The 24,283-nt window shown below is 43.7% G+C and overlaps 1 protein-coding gene across 3 annotated transcripts in view; it reads right to left on the minus strand.

Moving 5' to 3' along the window:
• MICAL3 (microtubule associated monooxygenase, calponin and LIM domain containing 3) overlaps positions 1 to 24,283 on the minus strand; it is a 126,739-nt gene that overhangs the window by 58,802 nt on the left and 43,654 nt on the right. For 2 of the 3 annotated variants that reach the window (XM_006891341.1, XM_006891340.1), the window contains exons 17-18: positions 18,381 to 18,469; positions 17,292 to 17,379 (exon numbers count right to left, since the gene is read on the minus strand). In XM_006891341.1, coding sequence (XP_006891403.1) covers positions 17,292 to 17,379; positions 18,381 to 18,469 — 177 coding nt within the window. Of the gene's footprint in view, positions 1 to 17,032; positions 17,380 to 18,380; positions 18,470 to 24,283 lie in introns of those variants that run through there. The other variant, XM_006891342.1, reaches the window with a different exon arrangement.

The raw sequence follows: 24,283 nt of genomic DNA on the forward strand, positions 1-24,283 counted from the left end.
CTTCTCCTGGTTGTAAATTTTTCAGAATACTGGGAAGACAAGGGATTTTTTTTTAAAGGAAACTTTTGGAATCATTTTTACTTTCTTCCTGTTCAAGACGATCATGATCCAGCTGCCACACTCTCAAGCTCCCTCGTGCACTGGGAATGGAAGGAACCATCTGAAGTGGCTGTCGTCCTACAGCAGAACCTTTGTGGGTGCAGAGATTTTTTTTCCTGTTCAGGACAAGGCCTACGCTCAGGGGTTTTGCGTCCCTGGGGATTTGTGGAGCTGCTGTTGGACCGCTGGTTTGAGTCAGGATGGTCCTAATTTAGTGAAGAATATGGTTAGAAATGGGTCCACTCCTTTTATCTTGCTTTGAGTTCCAGTTCCCGTGTCAGTTGCTACTTAACTGTCCAAGGAGCAGGCAGGACAACTGCCAGCCAATCTGCTGCCACCATGTTGGCTTATAAATCTAAATTAATGAAATGGTCACTACCTTCCTCAGGGACATCACCACTGCTCCAGTCAAGATGGACAACATGATCTGGCATCAGTGGGAGAGGGCTGTGACCCATTCTTAGGAAGAGGAGATGACTCCCCACTTAGACCGAACCCAGAGAGGACACATTAACTGAAGGCCAGTTAAAGGCTAGCAGCAGATACCACTTTCCTTGTTATAAGGGACCAGGAACCAAAGCCTCACGCTTTTCTTTTTTCTGTTCCTTGGTTTATTTGACTTTGCAGATTCCACTTGGCAAGAATCACATTTTTATACTTTTACAGCTATTTTCTCACTCCAAATGGCATCAGACACTTCTCAAGCATGGAGGCCTGTGCATGCAAAGGGGGTCCTCTTGCTCTGGAGCCCGAAGAATAGAGTTTGTGGGCGCTGCCCTGGTCAGGTGACTGCTGTCCTCACACATCTACCTCCTATGGCCTGTGTAGTCTCCTACTGGTAGGCAGCGTAAATTTATGGAATTCTGCTAATATCATATGACATGAGGGTATAAAGCATTTCTTTGAGAAAAGAAGCAACATTTATAGAGCAGCTATCTGTGCCAGGCACATACAGTGGCCACAAATTGGCACCACTTGTCTATAAACTGCTGTGACCACTGTTATGATATTCCGATTCTCAATGATGCCCAGAAACTTGTCCCAAGGCTTGGATGAGGCAGAGTTAAGACAGGCCCCAGATCTGAATTTACTCTACTCCTCCTCTCGGCAGGACAGAATTTTCAACTGTCCCTCATGTGGGAGCTATTGCTTCTTTCTTTGAGGCAACTGCATTTTCATGTAGGGACACAAAGAGGTCATGTGGGCTCCAGGGCAAGCTCAGTTGCTTTGGAAATGTTTAATTGCCAGAAGAGTTGGGAAATTCTGAGTTAAACATTACATAACAGAGAGGTCAAGGAAGAAGAAAAACTCAACAGGGAACAGACAAGTACCGTACCAAAAAATCCCACCCAAATGGGAGTGGGACACCATGCAGACTGGAACGCTGGGCCTCAAGAACAAGGGGGTACAGGCACCTCAACGCAGGAAACTGTGGGAAGAGCTGAGCGAGGGGCTCTATCTTCACCACTGCCTCATGTTCTCAGTCTGCACCACCCCATGAATCTTCTGCCTTTCCAAAGTTAAGATTTTACTGTTATTATGACAGTATCCCCCAAAGGTGGCTTTTTTGACAGCTGGAAATCCTGGTAGGGAACGCTGGTGGCGCAGTCCTTAAGGTGATGTGCTGTTAACCCAAAGGCCGTGGCTCTCAGGCGGTTCGAATCCACCAACAGCTCCATGGGAGAAAGATGAGCAAGCTCCTTCAGCGCAACTTACTGCCTTGGAAACCCCATGGGAGGGTCAGCTACGAGTTGGTAAAAATTGAAGGCAATGAGTTATTGGTTTTTTGGTTTTTTTTTTAGGAAATCCTGGCATGCTTCATTCTATCCACAGCAGAGTTTTCTTTCAATACACATACTCTGCTCTCCATTTTTTTCTTAGTGCACCCACTGCTCCTCAAAACATTTTTTGTAGTCCCTGACCATCAGCTGGGTCACCCTGAGGAACAGGGCTCTATCACAGGCCACTGCTCCAGTGTTGGGGAAATGACGATGTGTTGGCCCAACCACTGGAGTCTGCTGTGCTCCCTTAAATTCCATGAGTGCTGTTGCTGCTGTTGTGTACCATCCAGTTGGAACTGATCCACAGCTGACCCTCCAGCCAGTTTTCAGGGGCAGTTACTTGCATGAGAAGAGACTGTCCATCCTTCTCCCCTGGGGCAGTTGGTGGATTTGAACTGTGTGCCTTGGGTTGCAGCACTGCTTTACTACTAGGACACCAGAGCTGTCCATATTCAGGTAACAGAGGGTGAGCTCTCAAAGGGGCAATGTTTGCACAATGGGGCTTCAGCAAACTACTTTATCTCATTAGCTAGTTAATAAATGCACCTTACGAACCAGAAGATTCTACACAATTAGATACAGTGAATGATCTGGGAAATTGGAAGTAAAAGGATGACGTACAGCTCAAGAGGGAGATCTCCGCTCAGACCCCTGCTTCTCCTCTCCTACCTTCAGCCTGCTTAGTGCTACCTATTTCTCCTCTATTCTGTCCTCTCACATGCACAGTACATGCATTCCTATCATAGCCTCTTTCTCCTTCATGCCCTATCTGGATGCACCCCAAGACCAGAGGCTTTGCTAGCGGTGGGGATTATTTTGGTCTTTGTGTTCCTGATGCTTGAGTGTCAGGGTGAAAACAAAACAGTCACCATCCTGTGCATTCCAGCACAGCCTGGCCTTGTGTGCCAGAGTAAACTGGGCTCCACAGGGTTTTCAGTGCATGCTTCTCAGAAGCAGACAGCTTGGTCCTTCTTTTGAAGCCCTTTTGGGGAGGTTAAAATTGCCAACCTTTTGATTAGTAACTGATTGCTTAACTGTGCTGCCGAAGGACTCCGGTAAAAGTAGGTGTTCAGGAAAAGACTTTCAGTAAGAGATCAGAATAGACGTTCTAATCCTTGCTCCAAGCTGGAATAACAATAGTTCACTATTAATTTTAAGAAATCAGTAGTTCTTCCTCTGGCCTGTTTCCTCATTTTAAGACAAAAACAGTTTAAAAAAAATTTAAGAGGTGATGGACATGCTCATCATTTTGATTGTGGTGATGACATGGCTCATGACAAGGAGCTCTCTGGTGACAGCAGGTAAGTGCTTGGCTACTAACTGAAAGTTCAGTGGTTCAAATCCACCAGCAGCTCTGTGGAAGAGAGAAGGGGCAGTCTGCTTCTATAAAGATCACAGCTTTAGAAACCTATGGGGATATTTCTATTCTGTTCTATGGATTTGCTGTTAGTCAGATTTGCATGATAGTAGTTTTTGTTTTGATTGATAACAGTTCATTATACCTGAGCAAAGTTGTACAGAAACAAACAATATTCTTTGTCTTTCATGTAGCTTACTGCTTTGAAGGGCCCAAGAATAAACAGGAAATACAATACTATGTAAAGAGTAGATCTACCCTAAAGCAAACTGTGCTATTAACCAAAAGGGTGTGTATTTCCACAGCAGTTCTGTGGGAGAAAAGGAGAGTAGTGATGGAAGGGTGCACAACAGTAGCTGTTCCCTTAGTAACTTAGTGACAAAGACGCTTATGGAGTTGTCAATGTCTTAGAAGATCCATGAAAAAAGGCTATCTCAAAGGTAAAAAAGAATCTCTTCACTTCAAGCTGCTTACTAGAAAAGCAGACCCAATAATAATGGGTGGAAAGGAGAAAGGAAGAGAAGGGAACAGGAGTCAGCTGGGTTTAAATGTCAGCTCCTCCCTTCTCTAGGGCAGGCTGCCCTGTGGCCCCTGAAGACGGCTTCGCAGCGGCCCCCATGCCGCACAGCTAAGCCCTGAGCAGGTAGGGTGCCTGGAACATCTTCCTCTCAGCCAGGCTCTATCTTCTCATGCTCTCACATTTCAGTATGAAAAGAGAAAAGTAATGAAACACCTCCTAGAGCCATGAAAGTGATTTAAACACCCCAGAGCTCTGCTCACAATCAGACTGTCAACAGGGACAAGCCTACGTTCTAAATAAAGGTTCTCTGAAGCGGGATTAGATGCCTTTCTTTTCCCTGTAAAGATAAGAACCCTCACATACAGCACTCCAGTAGCTAGTGGAAGATATTTTTGGAAGGAAATGAAAACTGTCCTCAGGGATGTCCATAATCAACACTTGATACTTATGACTATTGCTATTAGGGATTCTGTTAAAAGGTCACAGAAACTGACCTGACAAAGAACCACTGTTGCTTAGGAACTGAGAAGCTCTAGAGGAGACAGAAGTATGTTAAGATCATGGAAAACATCTCTAATGAGAACGAGGAGAGAAGCCTACAGTGAGGCCAAGCCTTTAAGAAGAAATTGGTACCCTTCCCTGAGAATGGGTCAGGGACAGTTTATCTTGGGGACTTGGGGTCAAATCAGCAGGGATCCAGAGTTCTTAGGTGGACATATGCACCCAGAAGAGTAGAAGAGAAAGTGCTAACTTTCACGGTTGTTGTTGCTGATGATTGCCTTCAAATTTAGCACAACTCATAGCGACCCCATGAACAAAAGGCCTAAATTTAGCCCCTCTACAACTATCGACATTTATCAAAGTTAATAGAGTTTGTGGAGTAGGTGTTGAAAATTCAGCTTACCTTACACCCACCCTATCCTTGACTGTTTATGCTCTTGTTACTATAGTGATGTGCCCTGAGGTTATTGAGGAATTAGGAGGTGACTCCACATCCCCTGCATGGAGGCAGAGGGGGAAAAGCAATGCCAAATTTAGCCAAGCACTTGTGGGTATCTTAACAATGCTTTCAAAGAACTGCATGCAACTCAGGTCAACTTCCCCATCCACTCTGAAATTGACTAGAAAAGGTAGACTGCAAGCTAAAATTACCCAATGGACCATTCTGTTTGAACTCTGAACAACCTAATGTACAGGATGGACAGACCAGAAAAGGGAACCATCAGTCAGCTCGCAGAAACAATCTTAGCTCACACTCTCCTGCCAACTGTTCCAAAATGTTCTGGAATCCTCACCACTGAGACTTGAGGTTCCTATAGATAAGCATACATTTTGGCTCATGCACTCCTTAACATTAACCAATAATGCAGAGAAGCTCAAGTAACATTTTTTTTGCCATTTTATAATGTTATAGATTTGAGAAATCCAGTCTTAGGTTACGGCTGGAGTTTGGCAAGGAGAGCAGGCCAAAGAACCAGAGCTTTTTGCTTTCTGTATTTGTTCCATGTAGACACAATCAGACACTCTCTGGCTGTTGTACACAGGCAATTCAGTGGAGCATAGTGGGGGAAAAAACCCCAAACAAAAAACACAACCCCAGAAATCTTGGAATGTGTTTATATTTTATTTAAAATGTTTTGCAACGTTAGCTGAGTGGGATCTACACGTAAGTAAGCAAACACACAGTGGGAGGTGAGTGCACATTTCAATAGGGACAGACAGGAACGTTTGGAAGACCACTACTATGAGATTTCAAGAGGGTTCTATAATACTTTTGTTGTTCTCTTCCGCTCTTTCCTGATCTCATGCTGGAGCAACACAAACAATTAAAAACCAGATCTGCTGCTATAAGGTGGAATCCGACTCATACTGCCCTACAGGACAGGTGAGAACTGCCCCATCAGGTGTCTAAGGCTTCACTGTGTAGAACAGCAGACCACCACAGTTCTCTCATGGAGCTGGTGGGTCTGCACCATCTATCTTCTGGGTAGCAACTGTGCCACCAGGTAAACTGCATGTCAATGCCAGGTTCTTTAGACTTCTGAATTTAATAGTTTAGAAAGAAATGCTATTACCCTGCCAACTGACTTGGAATGTCACAATGGGGATGGTGGGGGAACTGGGCTCTAGTGAGCAGAGGTCAGAGCTAAATATCCTATCCTACAATGCACAGGACAGCCTCCCAAATACAGAATTATCTGACCTAAAATACAGACAGTGCTGAGCATGAGAAACCCTGGCTTAGAGGTTATAGCAAATTATTACTAATCTCATATCAAATAGGCTGACCAAGCTACCACATAATCTGATCATGGCTTAATTGGACTAGGTTTATTAAGGGTGCAGAGCAGTGAACCCATAAATATTTATCTGTGTTGTCAAGGGGAGGTACCTAGTCCAACAGAAGCACAATATACAGACCAAACAAGAAGAGTCCAGCGTTTGGCTGCTCGCATGTGACAGAATCCCAAAGATTACTAGATGCTGAGTGACAAATTAACTAGTTCTGATGTCATATATGCCAGAAGACTTTGGACTTGACATCATCCCATGGCCCCACTCTGCTTACAAAAGGTGATTCTATTCAATGCCAGTTACTTGAAAGAAAGCTATTTTCTTTTCATGTTTTACTTTTATGTTTGTACCCTAAGGCCAAAGTAGGAGATGAAGAAGCTAAAAGGGAAATTTCACTGATTGTACTCTTTTCACTTACTTCTTTTTGGCTGGATGCTAAAAGCTTGCTGAAAGATGCAATAGCTCCTTGGTATTCTAGTAGGTCCTTCCTTCCATTAGCCTTGAGAATATGATGTGGAAAAGATACCTTTCTCTGTGTTCTCAACTCTTTTTCTCTTTCCTTCTCCAAGAACATCCTATCTCTGAGTTCTCAGGGCACCCTGTCACAGAATGCCTTTGCAGGGGCAGGGCATAGGCTCCACAAACTTTCTGACAGCATTTCTATGTCTCAACCAGATGTCATTCAGCAGGGCAAAACTGCAACTGAAAAAAAGATCCAAACATTCACCTTAAAGATGTAAAAGCCACTGACTCAAGTATGAGGCGGGGTCCAAAATGGTCCAAACATGAATAGATAAGAATGCTTTTATCTCTTCTATCACCTGCGCTATAGCTCAAAATATCATTGCAAAAAAGAGGTCTAGGAGAATGAAAGTGTCAGCTCAATCATAACCAGGGCCTTCTTCTAAAGTATAAGAAAATGATGGGAGACAACAAACAAGGTTAAGCCTGCAGATTTAAACGTCAAACACAGTCACACTGGGCTCAAAGCACAAGAAACATCTCCTTGAGCACAGGCTCCACTTGACAGTCAATGGGAGCGCATTTCTCCATTGGCAGGGACACACAAAGGACCTATTTCAGGCTTACACCTCAGAAATGAAACTCTAAACTTGCTATTACTCGCATTGACCAAGAAGAGGGGTGAAATGAAGAAAATGGGAATTCCACTTATTATTTAAATTCAGACAATTGCTATTCTCTTCCTCAATTTCAAGGATTTCTCCTCTTCACATAGCAGTGATGAAATTCTTCACTCTTTGCCATCTTTTCCAAGGCACCCAATTATCCCCAAATAATGGCCAAAGGCACCCGGGGGACAAGAACAGACAGGCCCGAAGTTACAGACATCCACTTTATGGACAACTCTAAACTCTATTTTCTGCTTAATTTAGGGTTTCAAATTAGTTCTGTCATGGCTAAGAAAAATAGAAATCGTGCAGTTTTTATAATTTGGATGATTTGCCACAGTAACCTAAACAGGAAAACTACAGGCCAAAGTCCTCAAATGGTAGACTGAGAAGAGGCATAGTGACCTACATCAGAAGTCTGATGCCTAAAACTGGATTATAGGTAGGACTGTGGAGAGCTATTCAAAGATGGCATCATCTTTGAGGTGCTGCCAGTTTGGAAGTCCTGCTTTAATGTATATTTGCCCTCACTTTCAAACAACTGAACCAACTCTTAACCCACTGTCATCAAGTCAATTCTGACTCCCAGTGAGCCTCCACCCTGTGTCCACAGGCTGTGATTCTTAACGATAGGAAACAGCCCATCTCTCTCCTGTGGCTCAGCTGGTGGACTCAAACTGCCAACTTTTTGTTTAGTAGCACAACCGGCTACGAACCACAGTACTGGTTCTCCTAACTTATAAAGCATTTTTTAATCACGTTTACCTTCACTTGTTGCAATGCAACTTTTAAGTCATTAAAAAAAGCTTCAAGTTTTTTCTTGCTCTAACGTGAGGCTAAATAAGACCCATGTGCACCCGCCCAGTGTGACCTACAAATTCTTAAAGATACAGTCAGGAACGGAACTTGTTTCTGATGGCATCTTATAAGAATGTCCCTTTAACCCAAGACTGACTGTACTTCTCAGGAATAATCAAATGCATATTTACTCATTTACACAGGACAATCACATATGTTTTTTAACCATCTCATTTTACAGAGTTGAACACATGGTACTTTTCTTACCAAGTGCTAACAAGGTGATGTTATGGAGAACAGTTGAAGGGAAGTTATACAGCACAGGGGGTTGGGTTCCTATCCCAACTCCACATCTATTAGTTACGTAGTCTTGATCAAGTTTGCTTAACCTCATCTTGTTTTTCCATTTCTAAAATGGAGCAAATAATAGTAACTCCCTCAAGTTGTTGGAAGGATTGAGTGAAATACATAAATCACCCAGACAGACCTTGGTGAAGAGGAAGCCTGGTATGTTAACTTTATTATTATTATTGTAGTTACTGGTATTATTGTTATGCTTCCTAAATGGTTTCCTTAGTTAGAAAGGCTACTATGGTGAATTAGCCAGTATTTATCACAGCCAGAGGAAGGAGAATACTGGTGTTCATGTATTTTAAGTTTTCCTATTTTTATATGAGATTAAATGGTTCTCCGGGTCCCAAATATAAAATGGGTACAAATGTAGACGAGTCAATCCTTTGCATAGTATTTTTGGAAGCACTGAGGATGGTCCGCTGGCCCTTGACATTATAGCAAAGCCAGCAGACTTGGCTCTTACGCCAGGCACCCAGGGCCACTTGCTTCTGAAATTCCAAAGCCAAATTCCAAAGCCAACCACTTGCTTCTGAAATTCCAAATTCCAAAGCCAACCACTGTGGCACCTTCCCTGCGTCCTGAGTTCCTGCCCCACTGTTGCTGTAATGGTACCAATTCCTCAGACGGGTGAGTCCACAGCCAGAAGGCTAGCAGGCAGCTGGTTCTGGACACCTCACATCAGACCCAACTCGCTCTCTTTCATTGTTGTAGGCAACTGTATCATAGCTGACCCTCCAGTGGTTTCCCACCTCCCAGTGGGGTTTTGAAGGCTGTAAGTTGTACAGGAAGAAACTGCATCTTTATCCCAAGGAGCTCTTGATGGATTCGAACCAACAGAGAGGTACTGCTCTTGAGTGGGTTAGCAGCACAACTCTCTACAGACTAAGCCACCAGAGCCCCCAAGTCTCAACTTTGGGAAGGAATATTTGAAGAAAAGAACTTACTGGGTGCCCCCCCCTCAAATCTCTAGTTAATAAAATGGTGGAAGAAAAATTTTACAACTGGCTTCTCTCCAGCCTAGTCCTTCTGAACCCTGACTTAGCCCTTGAAAACAACAACAACAACAAAAAGCATAAATAAGCTGTTGTAATCCTATTATAATTGATACCAGCTGTTCCTTGGATACCAGCCATTCCTTGGTAACTAGGCTGTGTTTAGTCCAAGAAATCCACTGTGGCTTTGCTCTTTGAGAGCCACCCTTCCGCTAAGGTCCCAGTGAGGGCACCTAATCACACTTTTTAGTTTTCATGTTGAATAGTGAACAACCCAAAGGGGATCCCCTTTTCTGGAATTCATGTCTACACTATTTCTGGCTTTATTAACCTTGAGAGAACATGAGAATTGTATGAAAACATAATAATTTAGCCCTTTGCCAGCTAAACAGCCCTGACTTCCATACGTTTATGGAGGAAAATCAAGACTCAGTGAGACCAGTTCTTTTGCTGCCCTCAGGTCTTCACCTGACACTGCTGCTCTATAGTAATTATTTTTTATGATAAGTAGCACTTGCCATCAGAAGAACTCATTATCCTCCCCCTTTCAGCTAGGTTCATCAGGAAACTGGCATTGGGAGAAACAGTAATGCTGGAATGTAAAATGTGGGGAAAGTGGTGAAAGTGGCTGTGTGGTGGGTTCAGACCTCAATGGAAGGTTCCGGAATCTCAAGAGAAGCAGGGGGGTACCGAATGCTTGGATAAAGTTACTGAGTTCTTTAGGTGAGAGGTGCTACTTAATATAAAAAATAACTACTAAACACCAATAATACCAGACAAAGGCTAAAATAAACAATAGTGATAAAGGCAAACAATTTTGGTATTTTACAGAAACGCAACCTCAAAAATCAGCTTCAGTAGTAATATTTGGGATAATTTTATGAAAGGAATACACAATCACAAGTTGGGCAACCACAGAAAGAAATGGAGATAAAAGGCTAACAGAAACGCTCCAAGAATTTTTCAAGTCATCACCCTGGTGAGGCCCCAGAGAAACCATGCTAAGGCAGTTCCAGGGCCTTGGACTTCCATGCTCCTAAGGGTGTTCCAAAATTTCTGGGTTGGGCTGTCTTTACATTTTGGATGCACTAAACAAAATAAGGTCAATGGCCTGGTTTGATTTACTTAAGAGTTTGGGTGATAAGGACTCAATCTCTTGCCCACTGTCCTTTCAAAACATCCAATAAAGTTTTTCTGAAATACTCCAAAACAGTTATAGAAACACTTTTGCAAAGATACGTGGAAGTTGACCTACAGGAAGCAGTCGAGAGAAGGCGTTAGTATGGCTGGTAAAACCCGGAAGCAATTAAAAAGAACTGTAAATGCCTGGGGCCCTGTCTCTCTTTCCAAGTTTATGGAAGGTGTTATTACGCAAAAGTCCACCTTCCAGGGGCTAAGTAGTGAAGAGATAAGGAATAACTGTAAAGAGGCTTCAGCAGCCAGTGCATGCATGCACGTGTACACATGCACAGTTGAGAATTCTGGCCATGATGAGAGAGGAACGCCAGCTCCATGATCTGATCTCTGCAGAAAATGCCACCTGACTCCACTCTCTTTTCATTATGACTAATGTACTTGTTGGCACATGCCAGACACTTGCTGGGTCTGAGGTGCAAGGGAAGAACTGGTTTTGGAGTCTCACTGAGGTTTTAGAACGTTAGGAAATGGACTAGAATTCAGGGTAGATTCTAGAAAATGATATTAAGAAGAATCTCACATGGCTATTTAGCTTCCATTTGTACCCCAGGGGAGACACCAGTATGACCTGGATCCTGCACCCCGTCATTTTGTCCTATTTTTCAGTGCGACCCATTTTCACTGCCTGTATTCCTTCAAATTCTGTATCACAGCGTCTCCTAGGGAGCTACTTAATTAGGGAAACTGCCAGGGAATTTGGGGGTGGGGGAGCAATAAGAGTGAATTTCAAGAAGCTTCAATTTGAGATCCGAAGAGCCTTCTCCAAGGCCTGTAAGATGGATAGAAGGACCACACCAGTTGCTATACAATCTCTAATAGAAGGACGCTGTGGTCCAGCCCTCTATATAATGATGGCTCTTGTGCTCTTATCACAGAGAGACAGGAAGACAATATTCGCAAAGTTTTTAAAATTTGAATACTATGTATCTCTACCTTCATTATTAATTTTTAGTCAATTTATTAATTGTCATTTATTGTTTAACTGTTCCAATCCCAATACTTCTTTTCCAAAACTGCAGGCATCACCTGACAGTGATTTAGAAATGTATTTCAGAGAAAGAAGAGCAACAGATTACAGCCTGGGGTAGGAGCTGGGGGAAAAGAAATGAGCAGGCCAAGAGAGGCCATATAAACTCTGCCCAGTCAAGTCAGTAGAAATTACAAAGAGACAGAGACACAGTACGATGGTGGAGGTGTTAGGCGGGGATGGAGACCCTCCCTGATATAACTGAAGGGGCATCACCATCTAGAGTGCCATGAGAAACCAGAAGCCTGTCAGTGTCCTTTGTGGAGAAGCCAAAGACTCTGCAGGTCCCAGAGGTTAGCTTAAGACTGGACAGAAGCCAGTATGGTCCTTTTAACAGCAGGATACTCCATTCCCTAGAACACAACAGGGATATTCTCTCCAGCAGGAGAGCAGTGAGGCTGGGTAGACTTGGTGCTGAATGTGTCTCCCACTAAGGTCACCTTCTTGGCCTGATTCAGCACTAAAGTTGGTCCTGTGCCCCCTGTGATCAGCATGCCAATGTGACAGAAGAGGCTGCCACCACTAAAGTCAGCAGTAGTGCACGACAGAAGGGGACAGATTGCTTCTTAATATAGGCTCATTCCTCCAGGTTTGAGAGCGAATGAACAGAACCGGCTATCCTAGCTCTGGTTCCAGGCCAAACAGCATGGAAGGAGAACAACTGGAGAGGAATGAGCAAGATCCCTGAATGCCACCAGCTCTGGGGGCAAGGTCATTGAGGTGGGTACCCTTTGGGAAAGCCCCAAGGCAGGGCAGATAAACCTCAGGCTTCCAGCTCTCCACAGCAGGCCACCATAGTCACAACAGAGAAGGCAGCACCTGGCAGTGTCTCCATGGCTGGCACAGGCCCGCTGTGGAATCCTGCTCTAGTGAGCAGGTCCTGCCTGCGGGCCAACTGAAGGCAGGACATGTGACACAGATGACGTCTTTCTTGCTCTTCTCTATCTCCAGCTGTGACAAAGCAAAACATCTCCAACAGGCCTGTATTTTAGGTATAAACAGCCTATTTCCTGCACTTTAATACACCTATGCTTTCTCCCTTATTCCACCCTCACAAACAAGAGAGTCCAGGGGCATGAGAGCTACTCCCCCTTCCCACCCACCAATTAGGAAAAAGGGAAGGAAAAGAAAAACTCAGAAACCTGAAGATTGTTTGGAATTTATTCTCTTAAATAGGAATGGTAACATTTGTTAAAAAAAAAAAAATTAAAAGCACAACACCTTGGTTTCACAATAACAGCAAAAACAAAGTTACACAATTAAATAAATTAAAAAAATCAACAACACCCCACACACAAAATGAAACCTAACAAAAAAAAACCACACCAAAAACTCACAAGAGCAACAGGTTAAAAACAAGGGCAAAAAGAAAAGGCTTTTAGGGAAGGTTAGAAGTGGACACTTCCGGAAGTGGACAGGTGGCGCATTCCTGGGCACAGCTATGTCTCCTCTGGCTTCTTGGGACCGCTGCTGTGGGGCATGTGGCCTGTGCATTTCCCACTGCCCCCCACCTAGGCTGACTGGCTCAGGAAAAAAGCAAGCCCCTTATTCTTCAGAATTTAAAGGCCACAGTGGGACCCCTTGTAGGAAGGCCTAAGAACATTCTGCTGTCCCATAGATAACGACCAAAGATACAGTGCACACCAATAACAGGGAGCGGAGGTGTAGATAACCCAGTGGCGCCAACGGACAAGACTGGGAGCACAATAGAGGGAAAGTGAGAACCTGATTCCCTCAACTCAAAGTGTTCTCTGTGGAACCCACCAGCAACAGGACCCTGGCTTGCTCTGGAGTCTACTTTCTGAGGTTGTGGGTGTGCATGGCTCATTTTCTGAGATACCCAACCATCAAAAGTCTCCACTTCCATAGAAGTACTGTCCCTGAGCTGTGCTGTTCCCTGCAAATCCAGGTTAGAACCTTAAGTGGGGACGGGGGTACCTGTGCCCTTGGAATCAACAGAGCCGTGTGGATCACGAGTGGGTCACAGGGTTCCATAATGTAAAAGCTTCTTCATCTCCCAGAACCAAGGAAAATGAAGCTTTAGAAACTGCTTTACTATTACAGTTATTTAAATAGCAACATATAAATAATTATCTCTCTATATATGTAAAACTAAGCCTATATATTTGTGTGTATATGTATATATTCACTTACTACCATTAACTAAGACTTTTGGGGGTGGGACTGACGAAGAAAAAGCTGGGCTGCAGAATTCTCTTTGTTCTACTAAAAGGTTTTCTGGAAATTCCTATAAGGGAAAAAGATTTGGGAGGGAGTAAGATGTTTTCCCAACATCCTCACGATGCAGGGAGACCAGGATTAAGTGGACTCTCTCTTACCAATGGCCACTCTTCTGGCTGTCATGAGAAATGCCTGCATTTCAAACAGCCCACTCAACATCCCAACCATGGGATCAAATGGTGATCATGCAAAGGGCTGTCTGGGGACGGGGACAGGCATTTATTTATCTGCCACTTGCTACTTTGCTGGGCAGCTAAATTAGATCTTCTCTATCTGAGACGACTAAACAAAGTGTTTCTCCCTTTCCATCTCTGCACCTGGCATTATTAATGCTCACTGACAGGAACTCTTCTAATTTCTTGTGATAACCTATAGCTTTTATTTTCCTTTTCTTCTTTTTTTTTGGTCTACCTACTATGTGAATGAAAAAACAGATGCAAAAACATCTACAACTGAGGGTCCAGAGCTCAAGGGGAGAAGACCCCCCCCCCAGGTTCTTTTTTTCTTATCCCCTTCTACCTATTGCTTTCCAACGTTCCCTGCAGTCAGGACAGGTGCTCAGAGCCAGGCCAGGGCAATCTGTGCCAGGTCCACTATTCTGCAGCTGTGAGTAGGAGAAGCTTGGAAACAAAGCACTTACAGATTTTTCAAGAACAGAAAATAGGGTTTCTATAGTAAAATGCACATTACAAACAAAAACACTGTAAACAATGTCCCCGCAAACACGAAGTTAGGCAGCAGTTACAGATTAGGTTACTGAAGAAATGACAACATTTTTAAGCAGGAAAAAACCTAGAGTGCTTTTCTTTTCACTTGTGGGTGGTGGCTGGTTTTTTGGCAACATTAGTAATTTTGCTAAGAGAGGAAAGGACATCAGGGAGAAGAGAGAAATGACACAAAATACAGAAGCTGTGCAGGGCCCAAGCACCAACGAGAGCCATGGCTTCTGCAGCTCTACCAGTGGGAGGAATGGTGTAGGGAGGGCAGTTTGTATTTACAGGAAACAGGATTGAGTACACTCACTCACAGCTCTTTCTGGTCTGATGGGAAGAAGAGGGGAGAAGTGTGGCTCTGGGGTAATGACCTGGGGACAAACACCTGGAGCCCTGAAATATCTGAGCTGTCCCGAAGCTTTCCAGAAGGAAATTCCAGCTACAAACAAAGCTTTAGCTTGGAATTTAAAGAAGAAAATCCTTATCAAGGGAGACAAAGAAGCCCATCCTGTGTCCAAAGCCACCTCTAATTCTGTTCCTTGTCTACAGAGGCTAGCAAGAGTTAGTCACCTTAAAGAGAAAGTGCTGGTACGTGGGAGCATGTTCAGCACACAGAACGGTCATTTTCTAAGGCCCAGGCCTCCAGAAGTGGCTACCAAGGACATACCATCAGCCCTAGGCCCTCTGGCTTTCCCGCTCCCCAGGGAGCACTGTTACCTGGGGTGGAGTGACTGACCTCATTCAATTTAGGGGTTCAAGCTGCACCTGCTTTGGAATATCACATGGTCAGTCCTAACCTCCTTGGGTTCCTGCAGGTATGTCACTTTTTAGTCCAGAATCAAGAACCACGGGGACTGAGACGCCTATGCCTCGGGACTTTGATGCCATGACCACACTGCCAATTGTCATCTTCTTTCTCTGATTTGTAGAACATTCCCTCTAAGAAATGCTTCAGAATAAATAAAAAATATCTAAAACCCTGCAATTCATTATATCTTCAACCAGAGAATGAGAATGGTAACCCGAGTCAGCCAGGAGAGTGGGCAAACTTGACTTGCTCAGATATAACCTGAAATTCATTGTGGGTAATTACCTTAGAAAATGTTTTGGATTTGCCACCTAAAAGGTAAGTTTAATTCTTTGCGCTATTTTACTGACACAGTGCTGAGTAGTCAGGTTCCTTGAAAAATTCTATTTCCTTTGGGATAAAGTCTTAACCTTAGGCAGCTTGTTCACCTGACCAAATGAAAATTCAAGAGTTCAGAGCAGAAGTCACCAGAGTCCTTTGGTGATTTCTTTATGCAGGCCTGTCCCCCTCACACTCTGACAATGTCAATGGCAAAAGGCTCTCAGCACTTTATGAAAAAGACAGACTGGAAAGGCCTTCAAGGTTGTATAGAAAGTTTATCTTTACTGGTGGCTTCACATGGTTATAAAATAATGGTCCCACCTGTAGGTCATTAAAAAAAGTTTGCCTAGATTATAGAAAGGGCACGTGTAGCAGCAGATGCCGAGGGGACCTAGCCTGGCTGAGATGTGCTGTGTGTCTCCCCAGATCATTGCACTGGCTGTCATCCACCAGGGAGGGCTACCTCTCAACTGCTGGCCATGTTGTTCCTCTCCCAGAATGAGTCACACAAGGTCTATGTCAGTGTTTATGCAGGGAGAAAGAAACAACTCAAGAAACCTATCGTTTAATTGCCATGTGCATAATTTGCTTTCCCATGAAATTCTACTACCCCCTCTTCGTCTAAGGTATAATGTCCTCTAATAATGACACTCAACTGATCCCTAAGTTTGTAAATGGCTGCTTAAGACACATTTGCTTAAGCAAGAGGAAACGTGACAAATAGAAACACAGTATTGTCAGCTTCTTTCCTCATCTACACAACAACTCAGGGCTGTGAACATTTTCACAGGCTGGTTGTCTATGGAGCTCAGAAAGGAGGCAATTTTAAAGACAAACAACACACTTCTTTACAACTGGCCTAGTGCCCACAAATCCTTTCTAGTCCTGCCTGCTGTAACTAGAAGGAATGGGTTTGTGAAGGTATGGACAGTGTTATTAAACTCTTGATTGCAAGAAAGCGGATAATGATAGCATTGTAAGTTAGGGCTTGACCCTCCTTAGAAGTTCAAGTGCCCTAAAATGATTAGGACAGGGAATGTTCCTTAGAGGCTACAGGGCACACAGAAGGGCACTGATGGCTGATCCACACACCGAAAGAGGGGATGGGATGCAACAATTTCAAGTTTGGGTGAGTACAACCAGAACTGGGACCTGACATAGCACAATATCCCCTGCTGTCAAAGGAGTCCCAAACAGGGAAGTTCACAAAGGCCCTGCAGGTCTGGATTTTCACTTACATCCAGGACAAAAGCAGCTGGTTATGGATTTCTGTTCAGCTTACACAGGATCTAGACCAGCCACCACAGGGTGTCAGATGGATGTGGGAGGCCCCAGAGCGACTGGGACAATGCTTTGAGTCTTTGAAAAGGTATTGCTCGACGCTTGGGTGATACCGCTGACCAGATGGGGCCCTTACTGGCTCACAGTTGGCCAGTAAAACTCCCCTCTGATTTGGAGTAGCACCTCTGACAAGCCATAGAGAAAGGGGACTCCAAATGCAAGCAGCTGGCACATGAAAAAGGAGTCCAAAGGGTTTTGAGCCACTTCATGCCCAATCGAAGAAATGTTGCTTTGGAGATGCTGGCTCATCCCCTTGGCCTTGTCACAGAGTCCAAGAGAGTGATGCACCACCCAGCCAAACAAGGAAGTGAGGCTACCTGGGGTTCTCTCGGCCACGCTGGCGACAGTGCTGACCCGTCCATTTGTGTCTGCAGTGGGGCCATCCTGCAGTGGTCCTTTGGCCTCCTAGAAAAGTCCATAGAAAGAAGAGGGTGATCCTTGGATGGAAGCACTCAAGTCACAGAAGGCAGGCTGGCCTATCCCTCCCATCTCACTGATACAGAACTACAGTCCTCACAGAAGGCTTTCTTTTAGAAAATGGGATATTTTTAAAAGAAAGATACTCTTTCTTTTGGAGGTTTGCCCATAGAATTCAGCAGAAATCGACCTTTTAAAATTATACCTTTTCCTACAATTCTCTCTGTAGTAAACAGATAATCCTCTCATGGGTGCATCAACAAGCCTATGTGCTGACAGGCAGTAGCCAGGCCAGCAAACGAATACCCAGCTTGCCATGAAAGGAGAGGTAGGGAGCTGCCACTCACTCATCAAAAGCAGCAAGCAAAGAAAATAAAAAGTTTTTGTGGTTTGAATTGCTGCCCTTAGATAAGTAAACTCCCAGAATAAAGAGAGTTAAAGGTATTGACAGCTGGAACAGAACATATTTATAGCCAAGTTCCTTTTCCGTGTTGAGTGCAAGAATTTACTCTTATTTCTATGTGTTCTCAGATACCAGAGAGTAAACCAAACCAAGGAACAGGGAAGGACTCCTTCATTTGCCTTCCCCCACTCCACTGCCCTTCTTGATGAGAGCTTTAATCATGCCAAACATTAAGTAGGAAGTTATCTTCAGCATAAGGGTGACCCCTTAAAAGACATTTATCAATCAAAGCAAAAATCATCTTTACTGTATAATGAGCAGAAGGCTGTGGCCGTGGAATCTCTCAAACATGACCCAGGTAGGGATGGTGGAATATCATCTTAGTGAAGCACAAACATGGATTTTTCTTGGCAAGCTGGATCCCCTCCCAGCCTGGCTCTTCCTGCTCACAGGTGAGGTAGAGCTTGCCTCCCTTGGCCTTTCGGCTGGCCGTGCTCAGCTCCGCCCCACCTATAACAACACACTTTTATATCCCTGAAGCAGCACCAGCGGATGTGCTCCCACTTAAGGAATGGGTTATAACTACCTTTACCGACAGAGGCGCCACTGCGGGTCTCTTCCTTTGCGCGTAGCCGGAGAGTCGATAGCAGTAGTGTGGTTTACAGTAGAATTTACCTGTGAGCAACAGAAGTGGGGAAGGAAGGTGTGAGCGAAGTTGTGCAGTTCTGAATGGACGCCCTGGTCTTAGCTCATGCCTGCCCCTCTCCCCCGGCCGCCATTGCCACCCCAAGCATCCTTAGGCCAGTTTTCTTGTCCAGGACTGACAATCCCTCCCTATAAATTTTGAGCCCAGCCCTCCGCTCCCCTTTGCCTGAGCTGTGGGGTGGGGGGAGGGGGTCTTTTCCTTTGGGTATGTGAAGGCCATTGAGCCACCACCCAATCAGCTCCCAGAGCAGAGAAGCAGGGCTTGTGTGGCCGGGGCACCAAACAAAGTGGCAGTGTGTGAAGAACAAAGATGTGGTTACACGAAAAGCTGGAAGCAGCATTTCTGGGGAAACCAAGAATGAATACAAGTGCAGGATGGAGGCGTGGAGGTGGGGGTGTGTGTGTGCTGAGCATTAACTCTGCCAGGACCACCTCTGCCTGCTCTTCTCGTCTGCCATCACCTGCCTCCCTGCATCTCTGTCACCTGCTTCACCACTGCTGGTCAAGCTAAAGCTTACGGTCATTAATGTTAAAAATCAGAACAAAAATTTGAAACCCTGTAACAAACTGTGAATACAATACAACAGAACAAAAGCAAATGAAAATAAAACCAGAGTACATCATGGTACGGTTACAGTTAAGTATTAGGGTTGCTATGAGTTGCAAACAACTCAGCAGCACATAACAACAACAACATTCCATAGGAGGCAGGGGTGGGTCAGTGGTAAAATTCCTGCCTTCCATGTGGGAGACTGGGGTTTGACTCCCCATCAGTGCACCTCAAGGGCAGCTAGCATGCCTGTCTGTGGAGGATGCATGCTGCTCTGAGGATGAACAAGTCTGTGTTTCTGGGCTCAGCATACTAAGAGGAAACTCTGATGATCTGTTTCGAAAACCAGCCAGTGGAAACACTATGGATCATGATAGTCCAATGCCATTGCACACGAGGTCATCAGTAGTGGAAGGCAGCAAAAGTTAACAATAATGTTTTATAACTTGCATCTACATGTGTTTACTGGATCCCAGTGTAGATGTATTTCTGATTGGAAGTGTGGTCACAAGAGTCTGAAAACACTGATCTTCGAGTTTCCAGTGACCCTGGCAGTGGGATTCCATCTACTGAAAGGTCATTTTTTTCTGACAGAACTGATGGTTTTGAACTGTGGTGTTAAAAAGAACAGGTATGTCTGGGGCGGAAGGGAGAGCGAGAATGCTCCTTGGAGGCAAAGGATGATGCTTTGTCTCACATACCCTATGTAACCAGGAGCAGCTATTCCCTGGAGAGGAACATCATGCTTGAGAAGGTGGAGGGGCAGCAAAAGAGAAGACCCTTAACTAGGTGAGTTGACATGAGGATTATAGCAATAGGCTTGAGTGTGTCAGAGATGTCAGGATGGCATGGGATAGGACAGTGTTCAGATGGTTGCTGTGAGTTGTATTTGACTTGACGGCACTTAATCACAACATCAGTAGAAGAGGTCCCTTTGACAAATTAGCTTTCTTGGGCCTTGCAGGTAAGAACTTGAGCTGCCAACGCAAAGATAGGTAGTTCGAATCCACCATCTGCTTTGAGGAGAAAGATAGAAAATCTCTTTCTGTGTGAAAAGCCACTGAAGGGTCAGCTATGAGTGGGTTCTGACTTGATGGCAAGGAGATAAAGCTTTAAAGTGAAAATAAACAGGCCTAAGAGGGAAGGAAAACAGAGATGGAATGCTGTTCATCCTTTCCCTTCTAGTGAACTAATGATTTTTTTTTCTTTTTCTGCCCTCTGCCTCCATGAATGAATCCTATTAGGAAAATGCAATTTATAGATTATCACAGATTTCAAATGATATTCATAAACATTACATGGTTTCCCCTAAGATCATTTTCTACTATTGACTACTGTTACTTAATCAGGACTCAGAGTGTAGCTGTTGCTAGGAACTTGAAAGTCAAAGGGCCATCAATCTTACTGCTTGCAGAGTTTTTTGATATTTCTTTCCCCTTGGTTCATTCCCCAACCCCACTATGTTTTATTTTTCTGTTGTTGAGAAGATACACAGTAAAACCACACCAATGTAAAAGCTACTAATGTACTGATTCTTGCTGTGTCTAGGTACCACTGAATCGACTACCACTCATACTGACTTTATCAACAACAGATCTGAACCTTGCCCTATTCTGTGCCAGCCTCATCATCTCTGCCATCCTTGAGCCCACTGTCATAGTCACTGCCTCGATCCATTTACCTTTCCAAGCATGATGTCCTTTTCCAAGGAATGTCTCCTCCAAAGTAGGTGAGTCAAAGTTTCACCATCCTTGGTTCTACAGGGCACCCTGATTACACCTTTTCCAAGACATATTTGTTTGTTCTTTTGAGAAACTCTGGGACATTCAAGCCTTTTCCTCAACACAATTCAAAGACACCGATTTGTCTTCTGTCATCCTTAGTCATTGTCCAACATTCAGATGCATAGCAAGTGATTGAAAAGACCAAGGTTTGGATCAGGTGCACTTTAGTCTTTGACTTCAGCTCCTCAGCTATTCTCAGTATTTTGAAGAGGTACCTGACAGCCAATTTCCCCAATGTAACACGTCTTTTGATCTCATTACTGCTGGTACTAAGGATGCTGATTGTGGATCTAAGCAAGGTAAAACTTGTTTGACCATTTCTAGCTCTTCTCCATCTTTCATGATGTTGCCTCTTGGCCCAGTGGGGAGGCTTTTTTTTTTTTACATTGAGTTGTGATCCATATTGGAAGCTGCAGCCTTTGATCTTCTGCAACAAGCATTTCAAGTCCTCATCATTTTCAGCAAGCAAGGCTGTATCATCTACATAATGCAGGCTGTTTATAAGTTTTGCTCCAATCCTGATGCCATATTGGTCCTGATGCCACATTAAAAAAGTCCAGCTTTTTTAATAATTTACTCAGCATACAGACTGAATAGGCATAGAGAAAGGATACAACCCTGATACACATCCTTCTTGATTTTAAACCAAGTCTCTTTGCTCTGTTCAGACAACAGCTTCTTGGTTTCCAGATGCAAAATCAAGTGTTCTGGGATTCCCATTTTTTTTCAATGTCAGACATAATATGTTATGATTCACATAAATGCCTTTACATAGTCAATAGAAATCAAACAGATATTCCTCTGGTATTCTCTGCTATCAGTCAAGACGCAGCAATGATATCCTTGCTGCCACAACCTCTTCTTAAACCAGCCTGTACTGCTTAGTGACATTGATATATTTATTGACATTTTTTATCTATTGTTGTTATGTGCTGTCAAGTTGTCTGCGACTCACAGTGACCCTACGTATAACAGCTCTGAACCCTGCCCTATCTTGAGCCAATCTCATTGTTCTAACACATCTACCCCCATTACTCTATTTATTGTGTCAATTCATCTCATCTGAGGTCTTCCTCTCCTGTGCTGTTCTTCCACCCTTCCAACCATACCCTTCCAAGGACTGGCCCCTCTTCCTCAAACTGAGTAACCATTTTCATCCTTATTTGCCAAACTAGTTCCTACACCATTAAAATACATTCACTGCTCCTGAACGTTCTGATCTTTCAAGCTGTTACTATTAATCTGATCTCATGCTGTTGTTAGGTACCATCAAGTCAACCACTAATCAGATCGACCCTACAACCAACAGATCAGAACACTGGCCTATCCTGTGCCATCTTCAAGCCCACTGTTGCAACTACTGTGTCAATTCATCTTGATGAGGGTCACCTTCTCTTTTGCTGACCTTCAATATTAACTAGCATGATATCGTTTTCCAAGGACTGGCATCTCCTCACAATATTCCCAAAATATTTAAGACAAAGTTTCACCATCCTTGCCTTTAAGGAGCAGAACCCTGGATGCACTTTCTTCAAGACAGTTTTGTTTATTCTTTTAGCAGTAAATTAAATATTCAATATTCTTCATTCTTCTGCTGATCTCTTATTGTTGCTGTTGTTATGTGCCATTGAGTCATTTGCGACTCATAGCGACCCTATGTACAAGAGCCCTAAACGCCGTTCTATCCTGTGCCAACCTTGCTTTCTCAAACACACTCATTCCCACCACTCCACTCACAGAATCGATCCATCACATCGAGGGTCTTCCTCTCCTGTGCCGTCCCTCCACTCTCCCAAACATGATGTCCCTCTCCAAGGACAAGTCCCTCCTTGCAACATGCCCAAAGTATGTCAGATGAAGCTTCAGAATTCTAGACTCCAAGGAGCATTCTGGCTTCACTCTCTCCAGGAAAAACCTGTTTGTTCTCTTCAGTCTATGGTATATTCAACATTCTTCTCCAGCACCACAGCTCAAAGCCATCATCAATTCTCTTTCTGTCATCCCTCTTCACTGTCCAACTCTCTGATGCATAGCACGTAATTGCAAAGACTATAGCCTGGATCAGGTGCACCTTAGTCTCCAGCCTGACATCGCTGCTCTTCAGTACTCTTGAGAGGTCCCTCACAGCTGACTTTCCCAATGCAACTCATCTACTGATTTCCTGGCTGCTGTTACCAAGAGTGTTGACTGTGGAGCCAAGTAAACAAAAACTACTATCTCAATCTCTTCACCATCCATACTGATGCTTCCAATTGGCCCAGTAGTGAGAATCTTTGTTTTCTTGATGTTGAGCTTCAGTCCATGTTGAAGACTGTAGTCCTTGACCTTTTGCAGCAAGTGCTTCAGGTCCTCTTCAGTTTCAGCAAGCAGGGTTGTGTCATCCGCATAATACAGGTTGATGATTCTTCTACCAATCCTGATGCCACATTCCTCCTCGTACAACCCAGCATCTTGGATAATGTGTTCTGCATACAGATTGAAAAGGTATGGAGACAAAATACATCCCTGACAGACCCCTTTCTTGATTTTGAACCATCTAGTGTCTCCCTGCTCTGATCTGACAATTGCCTCTTGGTCCAAGTGCAATTTTCAGCAGAATCTTGCTTGCATGTGATATCAATGTATTGTTCGATAATTGATCTCATATAGGCAGTATTAAAAAGAGCATAATGCTCAAGGTAGGGCTATCTTCAACAAGTTGGGTTTTCCCATCACTTGTAATCATTCATTTCTCCCCACCCCTCTGTCCCTGGTAACCATCAATCAATTTCAGCCTCGACATATTTGCTTTTTCTTGTCTTTGATATGAGTGAGGTCATACACTACTTGCCCTTTTGTGATTGGTTTATATTGCACAGTATAATGTCTTCAAGCTCTACACATACTGTACTAGGTATTAAGACTTCACTTCTTCACTGGCTGGTATGTAAGGGGGTGTGTGTGTGTATACACATACATGCATACATACCACATTTTGTTTGTCCAGTTATCTACTGATGGGCATTTAGGTTGTTTCTACTTTTTGGTTATTGTGAATACTACTGTCAACAGCCTCTTTTTTGAGTCTCTGGTTTCAAGTCTTTTGGTTATAAACCTAGAAGTGGAATTGACTGATAATGGTAGTTCTATTTTTAGCTTTTTTAAGAACTGTCACATTGTTTTCTACAATCACTATAACATTTTGCATCTTTACCAGTAGTGGATAAAGATTATAATATCTTCACATCGTTGCTAACATTTGTTATTTTCCGTTTTGCTCTTTTTTTTTTTTTAAATCTTAACATCTTTGTGAGTGAAATGGTAATGCATCATGGACTTGGTCTGCAGCATATTTCAATGATTCTGTATGAACAAGTGTAGTCATGGGTATATTTTTCAGCTTGACCAAAATCTCCCTTTCAGAATCTGTAACAAACTATTTTACTTTTGTGAATTCTTGCCAATAATGTA

This window comes from Elephantulus edwardii, unplaced genomic scaffold, assembly GCF_000299155.1.
Source record: "Elephantulus edwardii isolate Elephantulus edwardi_28Jun2011 unplaced genomic scaffold, EleEdw1.0 scaffold00096, whole genome shotgun sequence".
NCBI classification, from domain to species: Eukaryota; Metazoa; Chordata; class Mammalia; order Macroscelidea; family Macroscelididae; genus Elephantulus; species Elephantulus edwardii.